Source organism: Pangasianodon hypophthalmus, chromosome 15 (assembly GCF_027358585.1).
Source record: "Pangasianodon hypophthalmus isolate fPanHyp1 chromosome 15, fPanHyp1.pri, whole genome shotgun sequence".
NCBI lineage: Eukaryota > Metazoa > Chordata > Actinopteri > Siluriformes > Pangasiidae > Pangasianodon > Pangasianodon hypophthalmus.
The window spans coordinates 20,173,008-20,198,055 of record NC_069724.1 but is presented as its reverse complement, the minus strand read 5'-3'; the positions used below and the strand labels follow the sequence as shown (position 1 = coordinate 20,198,055).

At 37.2% G+C, this 25,048-nt stretch overlaps 2 protein-coding genes across 2 annotated transcripts in view; both read left to right on the top strand.

Annotated features, from left to right (window-relative positions):
• The first annotated feature begins 1,599 nt into the window (after window positions 1–1,599).
• Window positions 1,600–5,876, top strand: LOC113535552 (glutamine synthetase-like). Its single transcript, XM_026928943.3, has 7 exons — window positions 1,600–1,652; window positions 2,273–2,471; window positions 3,383–3,544; window positions 3,633–3,779; window positions 4,033–4,160; window positions 4,830–5,029; window positions 5,114–5,876. The coding sequence occupies exons 2-7, from the start codon at window positions 2,300–2,302 to the stop codon at window positions 5,445–5,447; spliced, it is 1,143 nt and encodes a 380-aa protein (XP_026784744.2). The 5' UTR covers window positions 1,600–1,652; window positions 2,273–2,299; the 3' UTR covers window positions 5,448–5,876.
• Window positions 5,877–9,069: 3,193 nt separating this feature from the next.
• arrdc1b (arrestin domain containing 1b) overlaps window positions 9,070–25,048 on the top strand; it is a 49,818-nt gene continuing 33,839 nt past the window's right edge. The window contains exon 1 of the mRNA XM_026928942.3: window positions 9,070–9,735. Coding sequence (XP_026784743.1) covers window positions 9,618–9,735 — 118 coding nt within the window. The 5' untranslated portion in view covers window positions 9,070–9,617. The remainder of the gene's footprint in view (window positions 9,736–25,048) is intronic.

Here is a 25,048-nt window from a genome sequence, read left to right as displayed (position 1 = left end):
GAACATGTTTTGGCCCCTTATTTCCAGTGAAGGGAAATTGTAATGCTACTACATACAAGATCATCCTATACAAGTGTATGCTTCCAACTTTGTGGCAACAGTTTGGGGAAGGACCACATATGGGTCTTATGTCAGGTGTCCACATACTTTTGGCCATATAGTGTAAGTGTCAATACAATTCCAGTGTACTCAACTTACGTGCCAACCCAACTCAAGTGTATTCAATACAGCTCAAGTGACAATACAACCCAAGTGTAGTCAAGTGTATTCAACTCAACTGTAATCAGTACAACTTAAGTGGCAATAGAACTCAAGTATACTCAACTCAAGGGTATTCAGTGCGACTTAAGTGTCAATGCAACTTAAATGGCAGTACAACTTAAGTTTATTTAATACAACGTAAGTGTCACATGCATAGAGTACATGTTAAGTACCAGTACAACTCAAGTGTATTCAATACAATTTATTTGCCAATACAACTCAAGTGTACTCAGCTCAGGTGTATTCAAGTCTTAGTAAAACTCAATGTATTTAATACACATTAAGTGTTCAACACTTAATAGCTTAAGTGACTTTGCACTATACGGGATGTATAAATGAAAGTCCCTAAAAAACAAAATCACAACATGTATCATTTGTGGAAAACTTTCACTATGTCATCATAATCTTGTATTTCTTGCAGTGTATTCCAATAGATATTGATAATATAGTATAATTATAATTAATAAATATTTGTGCAATTATATGTGCAATAAAATGTACAATCCTTTAGATATTTTATAAACAAATGTATTTGTTCTAATCCATGCAAATTCGGCACTGCTTAGTAGCAACCGTTCACTTTCAGACAAACTAGATGCAAATTGATGCAATACAATCAGAACAGTGACAATATGCTAATGCACGTGCACATCGAACACACAAATCTATTTAGTTTTCCCACTGACTGAGAACTAAAAAAGATAATGTTGGTTCAGCTGAAACAGCACTGCTGCCTTCACCATGGCTCACTTCTCAATCAGCATTTCTTGCAGATTACACCCTTGTTTATTTGTGAAGTGAAGCTAGCCTGGACTTAATGAACAGTCCTCTCCCTCTGCGGCCTCGCTGGGTGTCCGTGCCTCGCTCTGCAATAAAACTGAGCTCTCTCATCACTCTCAGTGGCTTCTGTTATAGCATGTAATTGTGTGTTGAATAAGGTGGATAACTGGCCTCAGCAAATTAGAGTAATTTGTATTTCAGCTGACAATCATGCATCAGTGATCGTAGTTCCCCAAATGGATTCATGGTGAAATGGAGAACCCAGCTAGTGTTTGTCTTATGTAAAGGCAGATGTGTAAAAAAATTTAAAATTAGCTAATATATTACACAAAACACGTCATTTTTTTGGTCAAAGAAAGAAGTGCAATGTACACAATTGTATACCCAAAAGTACTTTGGATTGGCTTTGTGTAAGCTGTCTAAGTCACTTAGGTAAGCAGTAATGAACCTGCAATGGGTGTGGCTTTTTTTTTTTTTTTTTTTTTTTTTTTTTTTTACATCACAGGCAACATTTAAATGCAGGATTCAGAATCTTAATCAGATTTCGCTGTTCAGTTTTCACTGTACAGTTAACAAGAGGGAGAATCTCAAACAAACCATATCCTCCTAAAGTAAGTCTCCTTTACGTGTTGAGAATGCTCTTATTATTTTATGTATTTATGCATAAATATGTTCTCTTTTTGCTGAAAAGAATTTGTTTGTCTGTTCAAAGTGTGATTTATCTCATTATTTGCAAGCACATAATTTTTTAGATTTCTAACTATTAAAATGTATTATACTACACAGCTGTTGTATGATTTATCTAATTATTTGCATGCACTTTATTTTTTAGATTGCGAACAATTAAAATATATTATACTACACCACTGTATTCTGGAATCTGATTGGTCAGAAGGTGTCAATTATTTTTTATAACAGCAAGGTTTATATTAATGGGCTTGTTCTAATATGTTATCATTTCAATGATGGATATGTCACATAATCTAACAATCATTGAAAACAATCAACTTCAGGGTGGTAATAATACCTCCAATTTGTGTTGGAGTTCATCATGCCACCACATTGTTTATTATTTTCCTATAACAGCACATCATATCGTTTTTTTTTTTTTTATTCTATACATAATAAAGACTTGCATAAAGAATTTGCCACACTGAACTGCACTACCTTTCTTGCTTAGCATTTCTAGTGCTCTGTTTTTACAGAATCTCTGTGCTTTTGTCATTTTCAGTCTACCTCAACTGTCTCAGGTGCTGCCATGTCGTCTTCCCTGTCTGTCAGCTCTCAGCTAAATAAAGTGCTGCGCTCCCACTACTTTAGCCTTCCTCAGGAAGGTCTCTGTCAGGTCACCTATGTCTGGATTGATGGCTCAGGGGAGGGTCTTCGGAGTAAAACCAGAACCTTGGAGTCTGAACCCAGCAGCATTGAGGGTATCACAAGAACATCGTCTGAAATTACACTCTAATCGAGAATTATTTTCAAGAACCTAGCAAAAAAAAAAAAAAAAAAAACACAGACTAAAATTACGGTTCTGTCAGTTGGAAAATGTGTGCTTAGCCTAGCTATTCATTCCAAAGGCATTTTGTAAAAATAGGATGATAAGAGTAAATATTCCACCTCTTTTGCATTCATTACAACCACGACTGAATTTCAGATGCACCTTCTCAGTCATTACAGATGTGTCACCTTCTCAGCCATTACAGATGTGTCACAATCTACAGTCTGGACTAGAAAGAAATCAGCCCCAGCCTCACTTCTTCATACTATTCTGTGTGTTTTGCATTGGTGGTACTGTTATGTTTGGTTTCACAAAAGTCCAAATCCACCATAAAACATTTTTAACAGCAAATAATGTGATGCCAAAAATGAAACCTTATTGATATCTTTTTTTTTTAACCTTAGAAAGAAAAGGTGGCTGAGCACTTAAATTTATACAAGTTGTCTCTGGAACAGGGGGTGAATGTATTTATTTTGGAAATTTCTACATTTTTAGTATGATTGGCTTTTTGTACAAATGCATCAGAAATTAAAGGGATAAAAACTGGAATTTACGTTTAAAATTCTTCATCAGATCAAACGCATAGACCTAATATCTATTGTTACATTTATTTGTTGAATCGTTCAACATAGATTATTGTTGTGATTCTTTCTTGAACTTTATGGAATTTTCTCATTTTAAGGAGTTTTCTTTTCACTTTTGTACTTGAAATAAAGAAGCTATACTTCAACTATACTGAAGCTATACTTCAACCAGTGTATTTTTTGGCACTTGATAAGTAATTGTACTATGGAAGGGAATTTATATTTTACACCTCTCATCTTTGCTGAACTTTTGTACTAGATATTCCAGAGTGGAACTTTGATGGCTCTAGCACAAACCAGGCTGGGATTTCTGACAGCGACATGATCCTGGTTCCAGTATGTATATTCAGAGACCCTTTCACTCTGGACCCCAACAAACTGGTGCTCTGTGAGGTGCTCAAGTACAACCGCAAACCTGCAGGTATAGTCAAAGCTAGCCCATTTGATTAATGATTGATTATATTATTGATTTAAAAAACTACTTTGATTTTGATTTTGATCATATGTAGACACTAATCATCGGAATGTCTGTAAGAAGATCATGGAGAAGGTGAAGGACTTCCACCCATGGTTTGGGATGGAGCAGGAGTATACTCTGCTGGGTATAGATGGACATCCGTACTCCTGGCCATCAAACGGTTACCCCAAACCACAGGGTGAGAAATTAAGTTTATGTCAGAGTGCTGAATTAGATGCTTGGGCATTTTATTATGAAAGACAAAAAGATAGTGCTTGTCCTAATTATTATAATAGCTTTTTACACATTTTATTGTGTTATAGGTAAAATTGGAAATGCAAAGACACAAAGTATACTGTAGCTTTTGAATCTGAACCTGTGCCTATTGTTTCTGTCTATATAAATATCACATGCAGAAGTCTTTTCATGTTTTTTTTTAATCTCTTTATCAGGTCCATATTATTGTGGTGTGGGTGCAGATAGGGCCTATGGCAGAGACATCGTAGAGTGTCACTATAAAGCGTGCATTTATGCAGGCATCAAAATTTATGGTGCCAATGCGGAGGTGAAGCCCTCTCAGGTAATTTCCAACTTCCATTCATTCTGTTCATTATGGGTCGTGTTCAGAGTTTAGGTGAGGATTTAATACCACAATTGCACACATCGATATTTGGACCTTAGATGTATTTATAGACGTAGGTGCTATTCAGAATTTACATGAGTTGCACACATGGGGCACAGTTTATGTAAAACAGAGGCATGTCTCCGTTACATGTGATTCTGACCATTTTTTGTGTGATATCGGCTCAAGTGAGGAATAGCATTAAGCAGAAAAAAAAAAATCAAAATAATGTGCTGGATCAAGTGCTATTTTATAAGCTATAATTACAATTAGGCCTAGAAATAAATTGTCAATATATTATTAGATTTAGAGTTTATTTCAATGTTTACCGTCTTCTCATTTATACATCATCGTATTAGTCTTTTTTAATTTTTATTTTTCAAGTGCTTGTATTTAAAGGTGTTGGTCTAGACACTACTGAAAATCTCAGATGCTTCTACTTCTGAATGAGCCCAGAAAATCGACTCAAGCATGTGTGTAACCCATGCCTGAATATGCACAAATTTTTCCATATAAATATTGATATAGTTTTCGGACATAAGTCACCAAATCTGAATACGGCCTTTTTGAACATGTGAAAGGTTCAGAGATAGATGTTGCCAAACATTTTTGCTTGTCTCTATACAGTGGGAGTTCCAGGTGGGTCCATGTGAAGGAATTGCAGTAGGAGATCACCTGTGGATGGCACGCTTCCTATTGCATAGAGTGTGTGAAGACTTTGGTGTAATTGCCACTCTGGACCCCAAACCCATCCCAGGGAAATGGAACGGAGCTGGCTGCCACACTAACTTCAGCACTGAGACCACTAGAGCAGAAGGAGGGCTTGAGTGAGTACATTTTTATACATGGATATGCAAACAAAAACAGATATGTCCTTACGCATGTCCTTGTGCTTCTCTCCACTATATTAGGCATATCGAGAAGCTCATAGAAAAATTACGCGCGCATCATGTCCAGCACATTCGAGTCTCAGATCCCCATGGTGGTCAGGACAACCAGAGGAGACTCACAGGCTTTAATGAGACCTCCAATATCCATGAGTTCTCAGCCGCAGTGGCTAATCGTGGAGTCAGTATCCGCATCCCCCTGCAAGTTAGCCAGGACAAGAGAGGATATTTGGAGGATCGCCGACCTGCGGCCAACTGTGACCCATATGCTGTGACCGGTGCTATTGCTCGTACCTGCCTAATGGAGGAAGAGGAGGAAGACATCTTGACTGATCTGGATATTAATGATTTGGAGTAAAACACTCCAAATTCCACTAATAAACATGATCCTATGTTATTGGATATATAATATATACAGTACTTTACAAATGTTTACATATATTGAATATACTGTATTGTACTGTACTGTATTAGATAATAGAATAAATAAGAAGGCAAATGATACACAAGCGATTTGTTGTAAAGCAAGACGTTCTATGCACATAATTACACCAGTGTCTATTTAGCTCTACACAATGGCACTTTGGGAAAATGTGGAATAATGCAATTGTGAAAGAGTCTGGGAAATCTGTGGCATTAGCAGTTTCTATAACATAAGTTTGGCTTGAACTGTATCTTAAGCCTATGAAATTCTTGTTATTCTGCGAGGATGACTAAATACAAAGGAGTCCATGTCTTATTCAGAATTATTTATGAATAGCCATCCATCCAAATGAATAAAAAAACCTTACTGCATACCCTGTAATATATGTACTGTAGATTTTACAGTAATTAACTGGCAAGCTGGTTTGCCAGCATAGTACTGTAAAATTTACAGTAAACATGGTATACATTGTATAAAATAATGTGGTATAAAATAACACATAATCCAGTACATTTACTCATTTGGCTGATGCGGGATACAGTTGAGCTTAAGGTTAAGTGTCTTGGTGATTGATTCAGTGCAAGATTTAAGTGGAGTTAATTCAGTGGTTGTAATGCTTGAATCAGTGCAAGCTAGTTGAGCTTGTTGTGGTGGCTCAATGGTTAAGGCTTTGAGTAACACATCAGAAGGTCATGTGTTCAAATCCCAGCACTGCCAAACCTCCATGGCTGGGTCCTCGAGCAAGGCCCTTAACCTTCAGCTCAGCTGTATCCTGCATCAGCCAAATGAGCAAATGTACTGGATTATGTGTTATTTTATACTATGTAAGATAATACAGTGCTTTACTGTAACTATGTTTTACAGTTGTTGCCAGGTTGTCAGTGAATTACTGTAAAATGTACAACAATTCTTTTTAGGCTCCAGGTTTCCCGTGACCCTGTGTACGATAAGCAGCACAGAAAATGAATGAACATGATTCATCTAGTTTCAGGCTTAAATTTCACTGCAAATACAAAAAAAATAGTTTTACCATGTTTTTCATTAAAACTACAAGCTAAAGATTAAGCTACAAAAGATTAGAGGTGTGTGTATATAATGCAATCACTTCATTTGACAGCAAATTTCACAAGGGGGCAGCACAAGCAAGCACTGAATCTTGACCCTGAGTCACATAAGAAAACAAGTTGCAATATGTTAATAATCTTAAAAAAATTCTTCAAGTGTTGTTGAGGGCTCCTAACATGACATCCTGTAGCCCTGTTGCATTTGTTAGCATTTGGTTTTATATTAGATGTGCTTTGCCTTCCTGTCTTAGTTTATCCTAGGTAAAACCTCTTGATCTACTGTTGACAAAAAGAACATCAACATGTGGTCTAATTGTATTGACAGCTAGTTTGTTTAAGCCATTCCACAAATAGGTGTGTTTTTTAAGCTGAAATTAATTAAAGGCTACAGCCATGTAGAGCGTGTGTCTCTAAACAATCAACACTCTGGTTCAGGTATTTTTAATGTGCAAATCAGTTTTCCAATACTGTCATATTTATTATTATTATTATTATTTTTCTGTGGCATTAAATGTGCAGCTCATGCTAAAAAGATTTTAAAGATTATAAGCAGGCAAGGAAGTCACAATCCACATTTTATTCCTTAGTAATCTAGTACGGTAAAAGCATTCACTTTTTCCCTTACTTACTAGCCATAATATAATGGGAATTTTTTACTATGTGTGTAGACTTGGTGTATATCAGCCACATTTTAGATGTGCCTGTTGCATTTTGGTATACGTATGATTACATATCAGTCTATCTAAATTTAGAGTTAGTGTCTGAATTTGGCCTGAACTACATGGACAAAAGCAAATTCTGATTATATTTCTACACACCATGATTGTGGTATGCCTTGCACTGCATTTAAACCAAGTAATGAACGCTTGATGGATCACAATTAATTGTGTCACAAGATTGTATTGCTTTAACGTTACCAGAATAAGCTTTTTTCTTAAATCATGCCAGTGAAACCCAGAGAAAATATAGCAATTGTTGGAGTGCTCTATTATATATTGCTACCTTCTACCATATCAGTAGTATTGCAAAGGCCAGAACTGTGATAATGTTAAACAAACAATGTATTGTACAGTCTGGATCAGATCAAATCAGAAATTGGCTTCCAGTAAGGATTAACCCCTCTGTTTTTTACATTTACATTGACATTTATGGCATTTGGCAGACGCCCTTATCCAGAGCGACTTTTCTCTCCATCTTATCTTCACAGGATGTTGATGAAGGGTGCTGGAGATTATAACCTTCAGAATTATAAATGCCTGCGGATGACATGATGTCCGTTCTGTCCTCCCTTGGATTAAACTGAACTGCACTACATACACCAGGCCTGCTGCAGAGACAAACCGCAGCTGTCAGCATGCCCAGAAGACTGGAGAATGTTTTTCAAAAAATATGGGCGAGGGTTAAAAGTCCATCATTGTCGTCATTTAATTTAACCATAACAGTGACATGTGAGGGAAGTGTTCTGCGTTCTTGCGCACGAGTGGAGGTACAGGACAGAAAGAAAGAGTTTATTTTTATTTTATTTCTAATTAACTTATTACATTATTACACTCTTAGAATAAAAAAATTGAGCAGTGGGGCAGTCAGTGGGTTTTTTTTTTTTTTAATTTTAGTACAATGGCACAAATCACAAACTGCTATTATAAACATTATTATACTTATTACTAAGTTCTTACAGTTATTAGCCTGTTTGACTTGTCACTTGAATTGAATGGATTTAATCCAAATCTCAACAACTCACAAACAAACTGGTCTATAAATAATGTCAACTTAGACCTAATGTGTCCTGTTGGTGGAAAGTTAAGCAAGAGAAACCTCTCCAGCTCCAGTAAATAGCCAAAATATTATTGTACACATTTAAATAATGAGGTATTTCAATAGTTGGATAATGTTCATCAAAAATAAATGTGCTGACAGGGTCAGTGGAATTATTTTACACCTAATGAGGTCCCTAAAAAAAAAAAAAAAAGTTTGAGAACCCCAGCTCTGGAATGTCCGATTGCAAAAGTTTGTATACCCTTCAAACAAAATTAATAAGACAAAGAAATGATAACTCTGACACTTCTGCATCGTTTCAACAGTCTTTGACGCTGGACACTAGAGGCACGTGACAGTGTCTATTCTTTCATTTTCGGTTGAAAGACCTCGTGTTCTGGATTGTTGTCTTGTGAATTTTTCTTTTTTTTTCTTTTTTGGGAAAAACAGAGTCTACTGTAGTTCATCTAGAAACCATGCAGGATGCAAACATTTGCACTCAACCCAACTGTACTGTGAGCCATAGTTTACTTTATTAATATTCTGATATCTTTTATTATAATCTAAATACATTTGCAGAATGAAAGCAGCTACATGGATAAATAATGCTTCATAGGCATATTAGCAAGGCCTGCACTGCACGCGCTTCCCTATAGTCCGTGATGACGTCACGCCCTGCTCTGTCGAGAGGGTGGAGAGAGAGAGAGAGAGAGAGGGAGAGAGAGTGTGTGAGTGTAGGAGAGAGAGAGGGAGTGTGTGAGTGTAAGAGAGAGAGAGAGAGGGAGTGTGTGTGTGTGTGTGAGAGAGAGAGAAAGAGAGAGAGAGAAAGAGAGAGACGGAGTGCGTGTGTGAGAGAGAGACAGAGAGAGATAGAGAGAGAGTGAGAGACAGAGGAAGAGAGACAGACAGAGTGAGAGAGAGAGTGAGAGATAAAGAGAGAGAGAGAGAGAGAGAGAGACGGAGTGTGTGTATGTGAGAAAGAGAGAGAGAGAGAGACAGTGAAAGACAGAGAGACAGAAAGACGGAGTGAGAGAGAGAGAGGGAGAGGGAGTGTGTGTGTGCGTGTGTGTGTGAGAGAGAGAAAGAGAGACAGAGAGAGATAGACAGTGAAAGACAGAGAGACAGAGATAGAGAGACAGACGGAGTGAGAGAGAGAGAGAGAGAGAGAGAGAGAGAGGTGGGAACGCTGCAGGTGTGACGTCACGCACGCGACTCCGCCGTCCACCGCACGGATCAAGCAGAATCTCACGCGCTTTTGGCTCGCGAGCTGAGCGGCACCGAGACGATGGGCAAGCTGCAGGAATTCGACATTACTTTCAGCCACAATAAAGTGGTGTACAGCCCGGGAGAGACCATCTCGGGAACGCTGAGGATCATCACCGCCAACTCGCTGCAGTACAAGGGTGAGCGGCTCCGTTCGCGTCACTGCTCACTGCTCACTGCTGGCTTTACACGGTCACCGATGACCGGCAGAGACCTGGCAGGGTGGAGTGCTTTTAATCTGGATTTGTGATAAGGATATTCTGAGCATTTCACATACAGGAGTGTCAGACTCCAGAGCTAAAACAACACTGCATGCTGAGCTTCCCGTTTTCATCTCATCTAACGCACCTGCTTGCATTTAATGCACTTCTTACCAAATTCAGGTGTTTAACAGGCAAAACAAAATGTTTAGGCTTGTCTTGTGTGGCCTTCAGGGATCTGGCTTTGACTCTCCTGCTTATTTCTTATTTCTACTTTGATCTACTGAGTCAGGAAAAGGAAGTCGAGTGTGTTTGTGGTAAAGACTAAAACCCTCAGGAGCGAGCTGTTACAGGAAAACAGTGAAAGATAGGCTGGTGTGATCTGTCACAACACAATGTATAGTTACTGTTACCATCCCAAAGTTGATTATTTTCCAATAAGAGCACTCCCTGAAGCATTTTATTCCTCTTACTCTATATATCATAGCAATTTGTCATCGATTACACTTACACTTTTTATCCATTTTTAGTTACGGTTGGAACATTTGTGAAAAGAGTTAGTTCCTGTTATGACTACATTATAGCAGCCATAACCAGTCATTCAGTCATCAGTCTGTCTTTTTCTCTGTTTTGAAGTTAGTAAGATAAAAACTGTTATTATAGCGTGTCACGTTATTGAGAAAGCAGAAATCGTAAACTATTCTGTCCTGAAGATTTTCTCACTAACCGTTACAAAGTGCTGAAACTGGAGACTCCTTCCATAAATTAATAAACGCTTTCTCCTTACAGAAAGCTTCACCATATCAACGATTAGACGTCTTTGTTAAAGAACAACATGTTTATTTATACCAGTTTATTATAATTTCTATATTATCTGGAGTCTTTTATACACGTCCCTGTAAATGAGCTTTTATTGATAATGTATTCATATAAACCTGTGATTTGAATTGAACCGATTCTTGAAAATTAACACCTTCTGACCAATCATATTTAAGAATTCAGCAGCGCTGTGGTCTGTGTGTTGAAGATGATTTATTCATACACATATTTATTATATATGTTTGTCTATAGCTAAAATACTTAGAAGATGGGTTGTTTGTTACAGTCCCATGTGGGTGTTGTTCTTTCCAGTTTGATGATTTCCCTGTTCTAGCACATCTAAACATGTTTCTTAGCTGCTGAGTTGATTCAGGTGTTTGAGCTGGCAAATCATCAAGCTGTGCATCACTCTGACCTCAGGACAGGAATTTATAACCCCTGGCTTCTAATAGAAACTCAGTATTTTCCAACTCGGTACTGCCTACTCTGCCAACTGCCTTCTCAAACCCTGACGTGATTATAAAAATATGTGTAAATCTGATGACGTGCACAGAACAGCTACAAGCTATGGAAGATTGCTTCTCTCAAATGAGCGAGTTAGCACACATTGTCTGTGTTGTGATCTATCTATAATGATTACACAGTTCTCACTCCAATAAGCCTGAAAGCTGGGAGTGTCAATACAACCAAGGGGCATGTATTAAATTTGGCAGGAGTCTGTTTCAAGTTTTGAAGGGAGAATATAAACCTATGATTACGTAATTTTTAAAAAAAAATTATGTCCAGTGTCTATGCACTTTTTTTAAAGTTTGCACTCAGATTTTATATTCTGTGAGATCTCAGACTGCACAAATGAGCTCTCTTTATTTATTTGAGATATTACTAAATCAAAGCCTCATAGCATGGACGTAAACCACTGGATAGTGCTAGATATGTTTTTAAACTTGATGGAAGACATAAATGTAAATGGTATAATTTGAACAAAAAAATTTGCTCAGAATGAGTTAATCTTCTCATTATCTACTTATTTAGGTATTTAGTAAACTAGCAGATCGTAAACTAGCAGTGTGAGTTGCAAGTTTTGTTTATTTTGAGCTGTCCATATTAGTCATTCACAGTGTTAGCTTGTTATTAGCGGTGTTTACATTAAGATATCCATGTTAGCTTGTTATTAATATTGTTTACTTTAAGCTATCAATATTAGTTGCTAGTGGGTTTTTTTTTTTGAGTTCGAAGTATTAGCCTGTTGTTATTGTTGTTAGCTTTGAGCTATCAGTGCTAGCCTGTTGCTAGCATTGTTTATTTTTGGGATACAATAACTTTGTGCCTGCAGTATTAACTAGTTAATGCTATGAGTTAGCAGTGTCAACCTGTTACTAGTGTTACTATGTGCTTGTTACTAGGAGCTCACAGTTTAGCTCATATTTATTTACTCATTTATTTAGGAATAAACATATCAAGGGATGAACACAGCATTCATTTAATTGTGTTAGATGAGTGAAAACACTTGCATCACTTGCAAGATATAAAGCAAAATTAATCCATTCTTTCGATTTGACGTTAATGCATAGTGGTTTGATGATTAATTAAACATATTTCAACAAGTTCTCTCTCTCTCTCTCACTCTCTCTCTGTCTCTCTCTCTCTGTGTCTGTCTTTCTCTCCCTCCCAGTAGATGATAAATAGGGTGGGGCAGTGGAAACTTTAAGCTGCAGATAGTGTATTTGGTGCGTTTTGTTTAAATTGAATTATTGTGAAGTTTTGAGACAAAGCATTAGATTACAGTGTAGATTATTGATTTAGGGGAACTGGTGAATTTCACAATTTCCTGGTGAGGGAAACCGACATCTAATGTAAGGTCAGCTTGGATTTCAGTGTTTTTCTTCATGTATATTAGGCAGTGACAAACTTCTGTCTCTTTAGTGCATATTTTGCATGAGTGCACACCCTGCCTAACAAACCCTTTCTTCTAGATGGTGAACTTTGTGAAAATAGGGAAATAATACCAGCATTACTAGCATTGGGATTGTTCATGCGTGGTTCTTTTTGTCAGCAGAGCAAGAAATAAATTTCCATTAGTATTCAGTTATAGACATTAAATATATAACACATTGAAAAGAGCAGCAGCAGGTTGAGCTTGAGATTAACATTTTTTTATGCTGTGATGCGTTAGTACTGCTTTATCTATGTGATTGATGTCCTCTGTTAGATTAGACACCGCCTGGCACAGTTATTATTTTTGCTATGGATTTTCTGTCCTTTAAATAGCCTTATTATTACTGTACGGTTTGACTTTAAGCCCTACTCGCTCACAACAAGTCTCTGTAATACATTTGTTTTCCTTCAGGCAGACAATGTAAATCAAGAAGCCGAGCTGCAACCTGATCTGAATATTCCATGTGCACTACGCTCTTTTAACAGGAGCAAACCTGCACATAACACTACGTTAAGTAGCTTTGGATATTAAAGTTAAAGTCGCTGTTGAGTTCTCTGATTGGTCAGTAGACGTTGATTAATTTCCTATGACTGCAGCTTTCTATAAGGACACATTTATTGTACATATCGGGTTTCAGTGCTTTGTCAGTAGGTTTCCCAGCAGAGGAGAGTAATTTGTGCTTTCCGTTTTTTCTCTGTAACAAGACAAGCTGTGTTTTGTTGCCTTTTTAACTTGATATGAGAGATTAAAAGAGAGGCTGGTGAGGGAATAACTGTTTGTAGCTGCTATAGCATGATTGATAACAGGAACTGACTCATTTCATGGACATTCCACAACATGTACACAAACATAGCTGTAAACACAAAAAGTGTGACGTGCTGTTCATAAAAATTGTAATAGTTGGCTAATATTTTTGGTTTAAGAGGAGTAAAGCACTTTGGCACATGCTGTTATTTTCAAATACATCAGTATTTTTGATAGAGTAGCATTGTTGGACTGTTGCTAGCGTTGTTTACTTTAAGCTAGCAGTGTTAGCTAGTTGCTAGTGCTGTTTATTTTGAGCTAGCAGCATTAAGTACTGATAGTGTATAGTGTGGTATATGATTAGTAAGCAGTGTTAGACGCTTAGTAGTGTTGTTTACTTTATGCTAGCAGTGTTAGCTATTTGCTAGTGTTTACTTCAAAGTAGCAGTGCTAGTTAGTGCTGCTAGTATTGTTTTTGAGTCAGCCTGTTGCTAGTGTTGTTAAATGGTTAAAATGTATGATGTGTTATTTAGTCAGTTGCTTTGTTGCTTTTAGAAAACAGTTTTTTTTGAAACAAAAAAGAACAAAATTGACATCTTTTGTTTCAAAATCGACATCTTAAAGCATTAAAAACATTTAAATGGAGGACACAGGAATACAGTTGGGAACTGAGGTCTAGGTTATAGGGCAAAAAAAAACCCAAAAATATTTACTTCATTGTAGTCATCTTATTCATGCCAATAAAGCGTGATTATGATTATTATAGTGGTGCGGAAAAATCTGCTTGCTAGCAAATTAGCTTCTTCCATCTCTCGTAGTAACCGGAGACAAAATAAATATTTTGAGCATGATTTTGCAAATATCTTTTGAAAGGAAAGTTCATGAAAGTGTTCTACAAGTTATAATATTTCACGACTGTCTTTAGATGTCAGTTATAAGTGAGGTTAGATTTTTTTTCCCCCTGTTGTGTCTGTGGTATTGGCCCGTCTCTGGGATGGCAAAAAAAAAGGGACAGGTCTGAATTTGAGTTTCTCCTGAAATGGCACATCTGCAATCCAGTCTTATCCTAAGCCCTGTTTGTCTCCTCATTGTCAAGCCGGTATTTTCAACTAATTTTTTTTCACACCACCAGGAAACCTTTTTAAAAATGCAACACTGAAAATGTGTTCCTGCTTGGAATAGGAAGCATGTCATTTCTTTCCCCCTCAGACAGCCGTCAGTGGGTGGTAAATTACCTTTTCAGCAGCGAGTGAGTGTGTGTCATCTAAAGATGTGTCTGCACTGGCTGCTTCCAGGTCAGAGAGACAATAAATAAGAGAAAGGGGTTGGAAATTTTCCAGTGGAAAAGGTTTCTCTGATGTTTTGCCGTGGCTCATCTAGATCATTAGCGCTTCCTGAGTAGGGTATTGTAACCTTTTCATGTAATACTTTCCTGATGACAATATTCATGCCCAGATTGACAAACCGAAGGCCCAGAATGACCTTGTACATAACGGTGTACATCCAGCACTTCTCAGTTACACGTCCTGACTGTAGGCTAGGCAGCAGCTGCAGAGAGAGTTACTCAAGAGGAAGTGTGTGTGTGTGTGTTTTTTACAGGGCTTAGAAAGAGAACTGTCACATATTTTCACCTAATATGCACTGTATCACTCATTTGATTCACTGTCTGTGGAGGCATTTAATGCTTACATAACATTGTCCTCATTCTCTTCTGCTTACATGTGATGTGACCCGATCCAAAGGACAGCAAAGTGGATTATTTTCCTATAACAGCACATCCTAAAGTATTTTATTCATCTTTTATTCACCACAACGATTTACTAACAACTGCAATTTTTAATTTATTAATGAACGATACCGTTTATAGTTACATGCAAATGTCGTAGGACGACCCTGAGACAAGTTATGCTGCATTCGAGGTGAAATTGCAAATTATAATGCTTCTACAACTGGTAAAAACTGCCGAAAACACCCCTCAACTTTAAATTTCAACTCATTAACTTGGTAGTCTTCTCAACTCCCAGTGCCTTCCTTGTTTATGGGATGACTTCAAATCAACATGGCCACACACACTGTGAACAGTGTCTGTACTTTTTAAATTAGTTTATAACAGTATTGGCTTTAGATTAGTTACTATTACAGACACAGTACTTAGTTGAATCTGCAGCATTGGCTGTACTAATTACTGTTTTGAGAATGTAATCATTAACATTCATGAGTTATCTCTACATTAGGTGGCTAGCTTTTGCTAAGATACTCGCTGTTGTCTGCTGTTGTTGCTGTGCTGCTATTTCAGTTGAAAATGTTGTATGAATGTTTGAAGTTTCCTATAGTAGAACATTACCAATAGCTACTCAATAGCTACTGTAACTGTAAAAGTGCACGTAACGTAGCTTTTTATGAGCTTTATGTGACAAAAATGTGACAAACGAACAAAAGACACGATTTCATGAAGGCGACCTTATTTTTATCCACGCATTGAATGTTCCGACGTGGGAAATAACGTCATTACAACTTGCACATTGCTATGAATGCAGCATAGGTTCCTGTTATCACTTACATTATAACAGCTATAAACATTTGTTCCCTCACTAGCCTATCTTTTCTCTCACTCTTGTAATAAGATATGCTACAAAGAAAACAGAAAGTGCAAAGTCCTCTGTCAGTAAGGAAAACTTACTGACCTTTCCGAAACGTTCGCACTGGAGACTCCTTCTACAAATGCTAAATAAAGAAACCATAGCAACAGTTACACAGTTTTCTTTTTTAAATAACTACATGTTTCTTAATTTGTTTATTATTAGGATCGAATTATTTTAATTATTTTAAGTTGTTGTTACGTTAGAAACAGTAACGTAATGTAATGAACAAGCGCAGTAATAGATCGTTTGAATTGTTGCTGGAACTACTTTTTTTTTTTTTTTAAAGCTTATCATATCATGTTCATTGTGGAACAGTGACCATGATAATCTAAAACAGAAGTCTGATCTGAAGTCTTAAGTCCAGATGTTGTGAGTTTTGGAAAGACATCTGGGACAGATGGAATTGGGTGGAGTGAAATCTGCTTCCGACCACCACAATTATACAATGGTATCTGCAAACGTGTGACTCATGTTGCCGCAATCTCACTTCGGCTTTTTTTTTTTGCACTATTTTTAAAAAGGGTGGTGATCTCTAGCCTTCACGTGATTATAAAATAGTGTGATTTTGAAACATTTTTGATGTATCTTGTAATCTTTTTTTTTTATTATTATTTCTTTAGCCTGTATTGACCACTTGCTGTTTTTAAATGTTATCATTTTTATCAGATGCTGGAAGATGTGATGTAATTATTTTTATAGTTCAGCATAAGGACTCTGTAGTGTGTGTGTGTGTGTGTGTGTGTGTTTGGGTGTGTAAAACCTTTCAACCATATCATTCTGCAACAAGATGCATAGCCTCGGTAAACAATTGATGAATTATCTCCTATTTTCTGGTCCTGATTGCAGTGACATAGTCTGTTGTATATGTTAACTTTAATAATATAGACTTAGATGCTTAAATGCACACACACACTCAGGCACGGAAAGAATCAAACACAGCAGTGTAAACAACAAACCCATTAACGTTAGACTTCCTGCTCTTACGGGTGCTGAATAAACAAATTCAGCGTTGTTATTTTCATCCTTGTCCTCAGTAGCCTTAGTATTCGTTTCATTAATTTTAGTTTTCCTTAAAATAATACTTGGGGAAAAAATCAGATATTCCAATTTTCTACTTGCTCTTTGCGTTTTTTTTGCACAGCTGTACACTGCTGTTTTAATATAATTTTACCTTCATTTATAACACAATAATTACAATATTATAACTACAATAATTACAAATGAAAGTTTGCCAAGTTCCTCATATTTATGGACATGATTATATTTACACACAAAGAAAAACTAAAAAAAATAGCTCCAATCAATTTCATAAAACCCAAAAGAGTGCCCATAAAGCTGCAGGTCTGAGTTTATTCTTCTGCACACATAGCACTTACAGGTAATTTAAACAAAAATAAATTAAATGAAAAGCAAATAGATTTATTATTTTTTATTTTTACAATTATTATTATTATTATTATTACTTTTTAAATATATATATTTTTAATTCTATAATACTTCATTCAGTGTACCCCTGTGGAAAATGTTTTAAAGGAGAATTACATTTAAGAATGAATTACTTTTTCTATCCATAGCATTTGATAGCAACAGTGAGGTGGGATTTTGGCAAAATCTGTACCAGAGAATAAAAAAAAATCTTTAAGTGGTCTAAATGAAAGTAATTCATCATTAATTTTAAATTACGAGCTGATTTTAGGTTATTAGTACTGTGGAAATACTAACCATCCACTCAGATTACATCTTAAGAGCGTGTATTATCATCCTGTCCATTTGTTGAGTCTGTGAGGATGTTTTTCTCTGTGAGCATGTCCATGTGCTTTGTGTCAGTGTCTGGTCCTGGCTGTATACGATGACGTGCTTTCGTTGAAAAGTGGTTCTGTATTTACAGGACACTAGACAGGCTGCATATCGACTTACTAACAGACTAACTAAGGTCATAGAGTGAAATGAGCCCGGCCAGCCTTAGACCTTAGAGATACACTGTGCTTCATTATTGATGAGGCGGTGCCTTTTTTCAGTCAGTTAGAGCAAGACACCAAAGACAAATGGTGTAGGCAGTTTTATTACCACAAGTTCTGTAGCATACGATTTCAGAGTGAGCATCAATAGGAAAACTCTTCCCAGGTTGAAATTTTGACATTTTCTACTATGTATTGCTGTGAAAACTACAGGTTTTCATAACTTTCCTTTTTTGCATGTATCTCAAACAGAAGAAGATTCTAGCATTTTAAAATCCAGTTAAAAGTGAAAAGGTAGAAAATCACATTTAAATATTCCATGCCATGTTTTACTAGGAGTCTCACAGGTGGTTTTTCCATAGAAAAAAATATATATCTCAGTGTTTATTAGTCAGGATGCTCTTCATTTGTCCCGACTGGATGCACGGCTTCTCCATATCATCATTGGGAGACCTCTCAAAAGGGGCTGGACCTCATAACCAACTGCCAATCATTGAAACTTCCAGCATTTCAGACTCAAGCTTAAACTAAAACAGCACCAGTCAGAGCACTCAGAGCACTCAGAGTTGCAGTAGTGGTCAGTTAGTAGGCTAATTCATAACAGTTTTACACAACTAGTATAGCTTGATATTTTATTTTTTGTAATTTTGTAATTAAGGAGAGCAGAATGGGAACCACTTCTACATTCTTCTTAATGCTGCTCCAGTGTTTCCGGTTCATTCCCCACACATGCTATGACGGTATTTTGTAGTCAGTTCTGCAAGAGCTCCCAGAGATAAACGTCAATGACATTCATCAGATATGTCAGAATACATGCAAAGCCCATTGTAGCAAGCTGAAGAAAGGCTTCAAACACTACGCTTTGTCATATACACACAACTACGAAGGTAATTAAAAACACCTAATTTACACATAACTGATATAAATATAGGAATAATAGTCACAGTACTGCTGAGTATAAACAATGGTGCCGGGAAAAAAAAAAATCAAACAAGCAAACAAAAAAACGTCATAACACTGAATGCAAGTAGTCTATTTAGTTATAAGTAGACAATATGGTTTATATGAAACAGACGGATGGATGGATGGATGGATGGATGCTAGACCTTCTAATAATAAATGAAGAAGGCAGGACATACTAAAGAATGCCTATGTAGGGAACGATAAATAGATGAATACATGGACACCAGAATGGATGCTAGACCTTCTAATAATAAATGAAGAAGGCAGGACATACTAAAGGATGTCTATGTAGGGAATGATAAATAGATGGATACATGGACACCTGAATGGGTGGATGGATGGATACAAGATATATGAATGTTGTATTTAAAACCAGATGCTTCCCTCATTTTTATTTTATTCTACTGCATTTGTTAAACTGGCTGCTTCATCAGCATGATCTATGCAGGAAAACAGCCAGGACAAGATTAAAAATTAAAACGTCCATGTTGTTTTGTTTCTTAAGATCGAGGCTTCAAAGTATGCTTATAGGCAGAAAAACCCAATTTTTTTGTCTTTGTTTGTATGCATTTCTATTGTGGATAGCCAATGATACATTTATAAAAAGATGTGTTTGCTTGTATCTACGGATAAAACACTATTAAGTAATGAGTGCAAAGCCCATGGGACTGTCTGTTGTTATCTCTTAAGTGGAGCCCATCTTTTCATTAGCTGCTGCCTCAAGAGGCTTGATCATGAAAGGTGACACCACTTTTACTGTAGCCAGTGTTGTGCTTCAGCCGTGCACAAGCTCTGTGATGCGGAGAATCATTTCCTTGCCCCATTTTCTACTGATTTGCAGATATGTATTATACAGAATAGTGTCCTCATTTGATTTTATGCATTTTTAATGGTTTTGTCTTTAATACAAATAGATAGCTATGCCAGGCCATCGTGATCAAGATGGTAGTATTGATTTGATAGACTTTTTTAGGCTTGATACTGATAAAGGACACATTTTTTTTTAGGTATTCAAATACTATTTATAAGAGGACAGGGTATATTTAAGTAGCATAATACATAATTACATAATTACATAATTACGTAATTACATACATAATTAAAAACCCATCCTGTGTGGATCAAAATGACCTTTGCTGCATTTGAATCATTATTGTAATTTTCATAATGATTCCATGGGAACACTTCGATCGAAGATAATAATAATAATAAATAAAGATGACTCAATTACAGATGATAGAAGGATTTCTATCTAGGTGTGCAAATGTTGGAAACAAAATTCAAACTGCACTTTTTTTAGCGTAGTTTGTCAGAAAGAGTGTGGCAAAAAAAGTGTATGAAGGCAATGGCATAAAGGTGCTACTTCAGCATAGTATGGATACAAGCCATATAAATGCTGTTTGCACCTTGCAGCACACTGCAGTGCTACCCAGAGCCTCAGCTACCCCTGCAGTGAATGATGGATCGAGTGTGTCGTCACACATTTATTTACAATGCTGAGCTACATCCATGCAGCAATGAATCTCCTCAGCAATCTACCAGTGGACACATGCACCATGACTGATTCTGCATGATCATTTGTACCTGTACACTTGGGTCAGTTAGATAATGAGGTTTGCTGCGGATTGAGCCAGTTTGTGGTGGATGCCGAGCGATTTGATGTGGACTGCTGGAGTAGCATCATTTCCAAGTATTATTAGAGGGATTATTGGGATTCGTCATCTTGAGCAAACTGGTAGTAGGGCTACCAAGTGCTTCTTTATATTCACAGGCTCACATCTGGAGGGTTTATTCAGCTTCATGGTCAATTCTTTCATGGCCAGAATGAATATCGTGACAAATAAAAGCTTGGCCATAGTAAAATTATGCATAAGGAAATGAGAGAACTGCACCAAGTATGGAAGCTCATTAGAGAATCACTTAGAGGATCGCCTCTGTCTGTCATTATATCAGAACTACCAAATACAATCCCTGAAAAAAACAAGGATGTTGCTGAAAGGCACAAAAAATGTTCCAAAATACAGAGGACAGGAAGTAAAAACTTTTTCCAAAGGAAAGCAACTAAATAATAGAGAGCCTTTATCTCATCCGACCCTCCATTTAGATCCTTAAACAATTTTCCAGTTTATTTTTACCAGTTTAACCCTGTAGGTGTTCATTTACAGTATAGCACTGTAATTGTAGTATGTTTAATGGTGTTAGCAGTACTTATATAAACAACAGTACATTTTTTTGTCAGGAAATACTATTTTTTACCTCAGGAAATATGTTTTTGTTGTTGTTGTTATGTTTTTAATAACAGGAAAAAGAGCTATCTTGGCTAGCAAGGTCATTCCTAAATGGTGCTCTTAAAATATCCTAAAGACAATTTCATGGTGAAGAAAAAAGCTAAATTTGACCTTATCCTTGTTCAAAATGTGTCTACATTAAAACACACACACAAAAACAGTTAGCAGTTACTTTAGTGGGTAGCTATCTACTGTATCTACTGTAGCTTTGCCTTGTTTAGTCGAGCAGAGGAATTGTATTGTAGCATTCATCATATCTGTGTCTCAGCTTGGTGTCTGTACAGACTCATGCCAATGGCCCTGGCACCTTTTGACCCTGACTTTACTGCACTATGCCTTCTGGCAACTCTGCCAATCCACCAGCTGCCCTCTATGGGGGATTTCAGCATGGTGCTACAGGCCTGGCAGAATGCCCAGACTCCTACACACTGCTTTTCCTTCACTCGCTGTCTGTGGCTTCGTCTCGGTGATCTTCAGCCAGAGACTGTGGGCTGATACATGATCGTCTTGCTGCCTGTTGTCTTAGTCACTATGAGTAACAGCTGTGGTGTGTGTTCACTTAAAACACAAACAGGTTAAAACAAGCCATTCAACTCATAATCGGTTGACTTGGTTTTAAAAGTTCCTAATGTTTGTTTTCTTGAATCTTCATTCTGATGATTGAATATAGCAGAGGTTGTCTAACCATTTGTAGAAAGGGACCACTTTAACTACTATATAAATTACATTGACTCCCTCAACAGATATGAAGATAATCCAATTATTCTACTATTAAGCTTACTATGTAAATGTGTACAGCAAGATTCTAGCTATTTATTGGAACCTTTTTATTCCTGAAATTTCCACTGACAACAAATTAGGTCCAAGTTGACAAGATTTATAGGCCTAGTTGTTTTTGAGGTTTGGATTAAACTAATTCAGAAAAGTCAAACATACAAATAACTATAAGAACTCAATAATGATGATGATGGGTTGTGATTTCCACTACAGAAATAAAAAAAACATCTCAAACCCTCTGGCTGTGCTTTAGAGACCACTGGTCTGAGAACCGCAGGGATTCCAGCTAATTTAAAAAAAAAAAAAGAAAACAGTCCTAAAGTGATAATACAGTGGTGGACAAATCATAAATTCATTAACTAGGCCACAAGTGAAACCTCCAGTGTGCTGCTAGGTTAAAAGGTATTCTCTAATGTAATTTAACCCCAGCGTATGACAAGCTAAGTGCATAAAGTACATTATAATAGAGCAATATGAGCTGACTCTGGCCTTTACTATATTTTCGCTTAACATGCTATTAGCAAATGTGTGTGACAGTTTTTCACTGGTCTGTATTTTGCTTAGTTTTGTCACTGTTTCCACATCCCTATAAGTTACTGATTCGTAAAAAAAAAATGTCTGTCATAACTAGAAGCTAATAATAGATCCAACTGATGGCCAGGATGCATCCTTGGTTAATGTGTATAGTTTAGGAAGAGTCTGTGCTTGTAATGTGTCATGCCACCAGAAACTATATAAAACAGCTGGAGTTGTGATACATTTAACCTTACATCAAATAAAATATTGGTTTGTGAAAGCCAGTATGCCATTTTTTTTTCCTGCTGTGGTTGGTGGAGAGAAAAAAATATATGCTGGTTATTTCAGAAGCCTAATGAACTTTATGTCCGTTGGGCAACTATAAATAAAAAGACTGATAGTCTGGACATGTAATCTGTTTGTCCCAGGATCCCGAGCTAGTGATTTGTCCCCCCCTGGAATCGCTCTGAAATGCTGGCTGCATTGACTACCAAGCCCTGAAACAAGCATGTGTGTGAAACTGGATTGACCATGGTCTTTAATTTGACCGTGGTCTTTAAGATATTGTACATATCTGCTTTTTGGTACGTATTTTTGCTATCTGTTTGACCTTCCTTCCTATACAGAGAATGCTAAAGAAGAGGAGGAAGGCTGGAATGTTACACATTCCTTGGTCGACCACCCTCACTCTTGGCATTCTTGCAGTGGTTGGAATGCTTATGGTTATAAGCCACATGTCTGTTTAGTGATCTTTTACAGCCTTCCTGTTTATTAGATACAGTACTTAAAGAAAAAAATCCACCCTGGATGACTTGCATATTTATTGTTGGCTTGCATATTAACATAATCAAGATTTCTGCTGCCATGCAAAGCTTCAACTTTCATGCTAATATCGCCATCATGCTTGTCATCTCATAGTCGAGCCGAATCTCTGCACTAGCAATGTCCCCCAGTGATGTCAAAGTGGCAGATAACCACAGAACTCTTACAGGAATAATGAAAAATGTAGCACCAATGTAGTGCTACAGTAAATAAAGTGATAATAGAAGTTGATGCTCTTTTCTCCAGATAGGATCCTAGAAGCAAATCTCAGTCAGAAAGAGGGCTTTATTGTGGCATTTAACCAAGGAAATTTTTGTGTGGTTCATGATGAATACTGTTGCCATGCCACTAGTATTCAAGTCATGGCCACAGCAGATGTATGGGAATTTCCCGGCCATGACTCCCAGTTTTTGTGTGCAGGTACTCTCTCAGATACTGAACTGCACAGAACAAAGAGCCCTTTGCTTTCTTCATCAGCCACACAGATCTGACAAGGTTATAGCCTGGAATGTTTTACTGAAGAGTGGGGAATCATTTGAAGGATTTTAGTCAGAGCTGATAAAGAGGCAGTTGCTCATTCAAGTAAATCCAGACAGTTGCATTTAAAGTGCTTATGGACTATTGGCAGGATTCAAATTAGCAAATACTAGAATTTGTAGCAGTAAATAAATATGTAATATCTCATCTGTATCTGGCAAAGTGGTCTCATGATAAAATTTTAAGAATTCTAATAAGCAAGTGAGTTTTTTTTTTCAATTTCATACAAGCTATAAGGACATTACATTTGTGTTTACAGCAACGGTACAAGTCACGTTTTTTACATTACTTAGTGATCATTTAAATGCATAGTGAAGAAAGAAGCCAAATTTTGGTCATTTACCAATTCCTACCCACTAGCAACCTTCTTGGGAACGGTGAAGGCAAGCACGTGCTTCCTCTGAGACCAGCTTATGCTATATTATGGAACGTGCCAACTGCCTTCTTCCGTATACATGAGCCCATAAACACCCACAATTGGCTAGTGAGGTCTGATTGACAGGGGACAGAGTAATGCCATCCCTCCCAGCCAAAGAGGCCAATTTGCTATCTTGGTCTCCCAGCCATTGATGGCTGTGGCATCTTTGGGACACCTACTCTTAATCTTCCAAATACTTTTCTGTTGGACCACTCGGGAGCTTCAGTCTTCGTTCAAAGATGGACAGTGACTCAGCTGTTCAGACAGCAAGGAGAAATTCATTCTGGTTTTCAGAAAAGAGCCTTGATGATGGTCTTCCTGTATCTTGAGGGATGGTGGGTCAAGTCGAGCTGTGATATAGACTTGACTTGAAGGGGACATGGTGCAGAGAAGGGAATATGGTGCAGAGTTGGGTTTGGTAGGTGGCAGTTGGTCCATTTTTGGCTTTGTAGGCAAGCATCAGTGATGGAGACTTTGAAAACAAGTCATGGAGCTGCATTCTAGATCTGTTGCGGGGGTCTGGTGCGTGGGAGAAGACCTGCCATGAACAAGCTGGAGTAGTCCAGTCTTGATGTGACAAGGGACTAAACAAACACTTGAGTGGCCTCCATGGAGAGAAATGATTTTATCCTCCTGATTCTGGAAAGGAGAAACCTGCATGACAAGAGAATAATTGTTGGTTGTCCACAACCACAGGGAGGTGTATGCATTGTCAGATGGTGTGATCCGAGAGAAGGAATGGCTGCAAATGTTAAATCCACCTTGTCACCATAACCTTAATAATTTCAGAACTCTGAGGCTGTCTTGAATGAAACTGAAGAAGTAAAATCTTA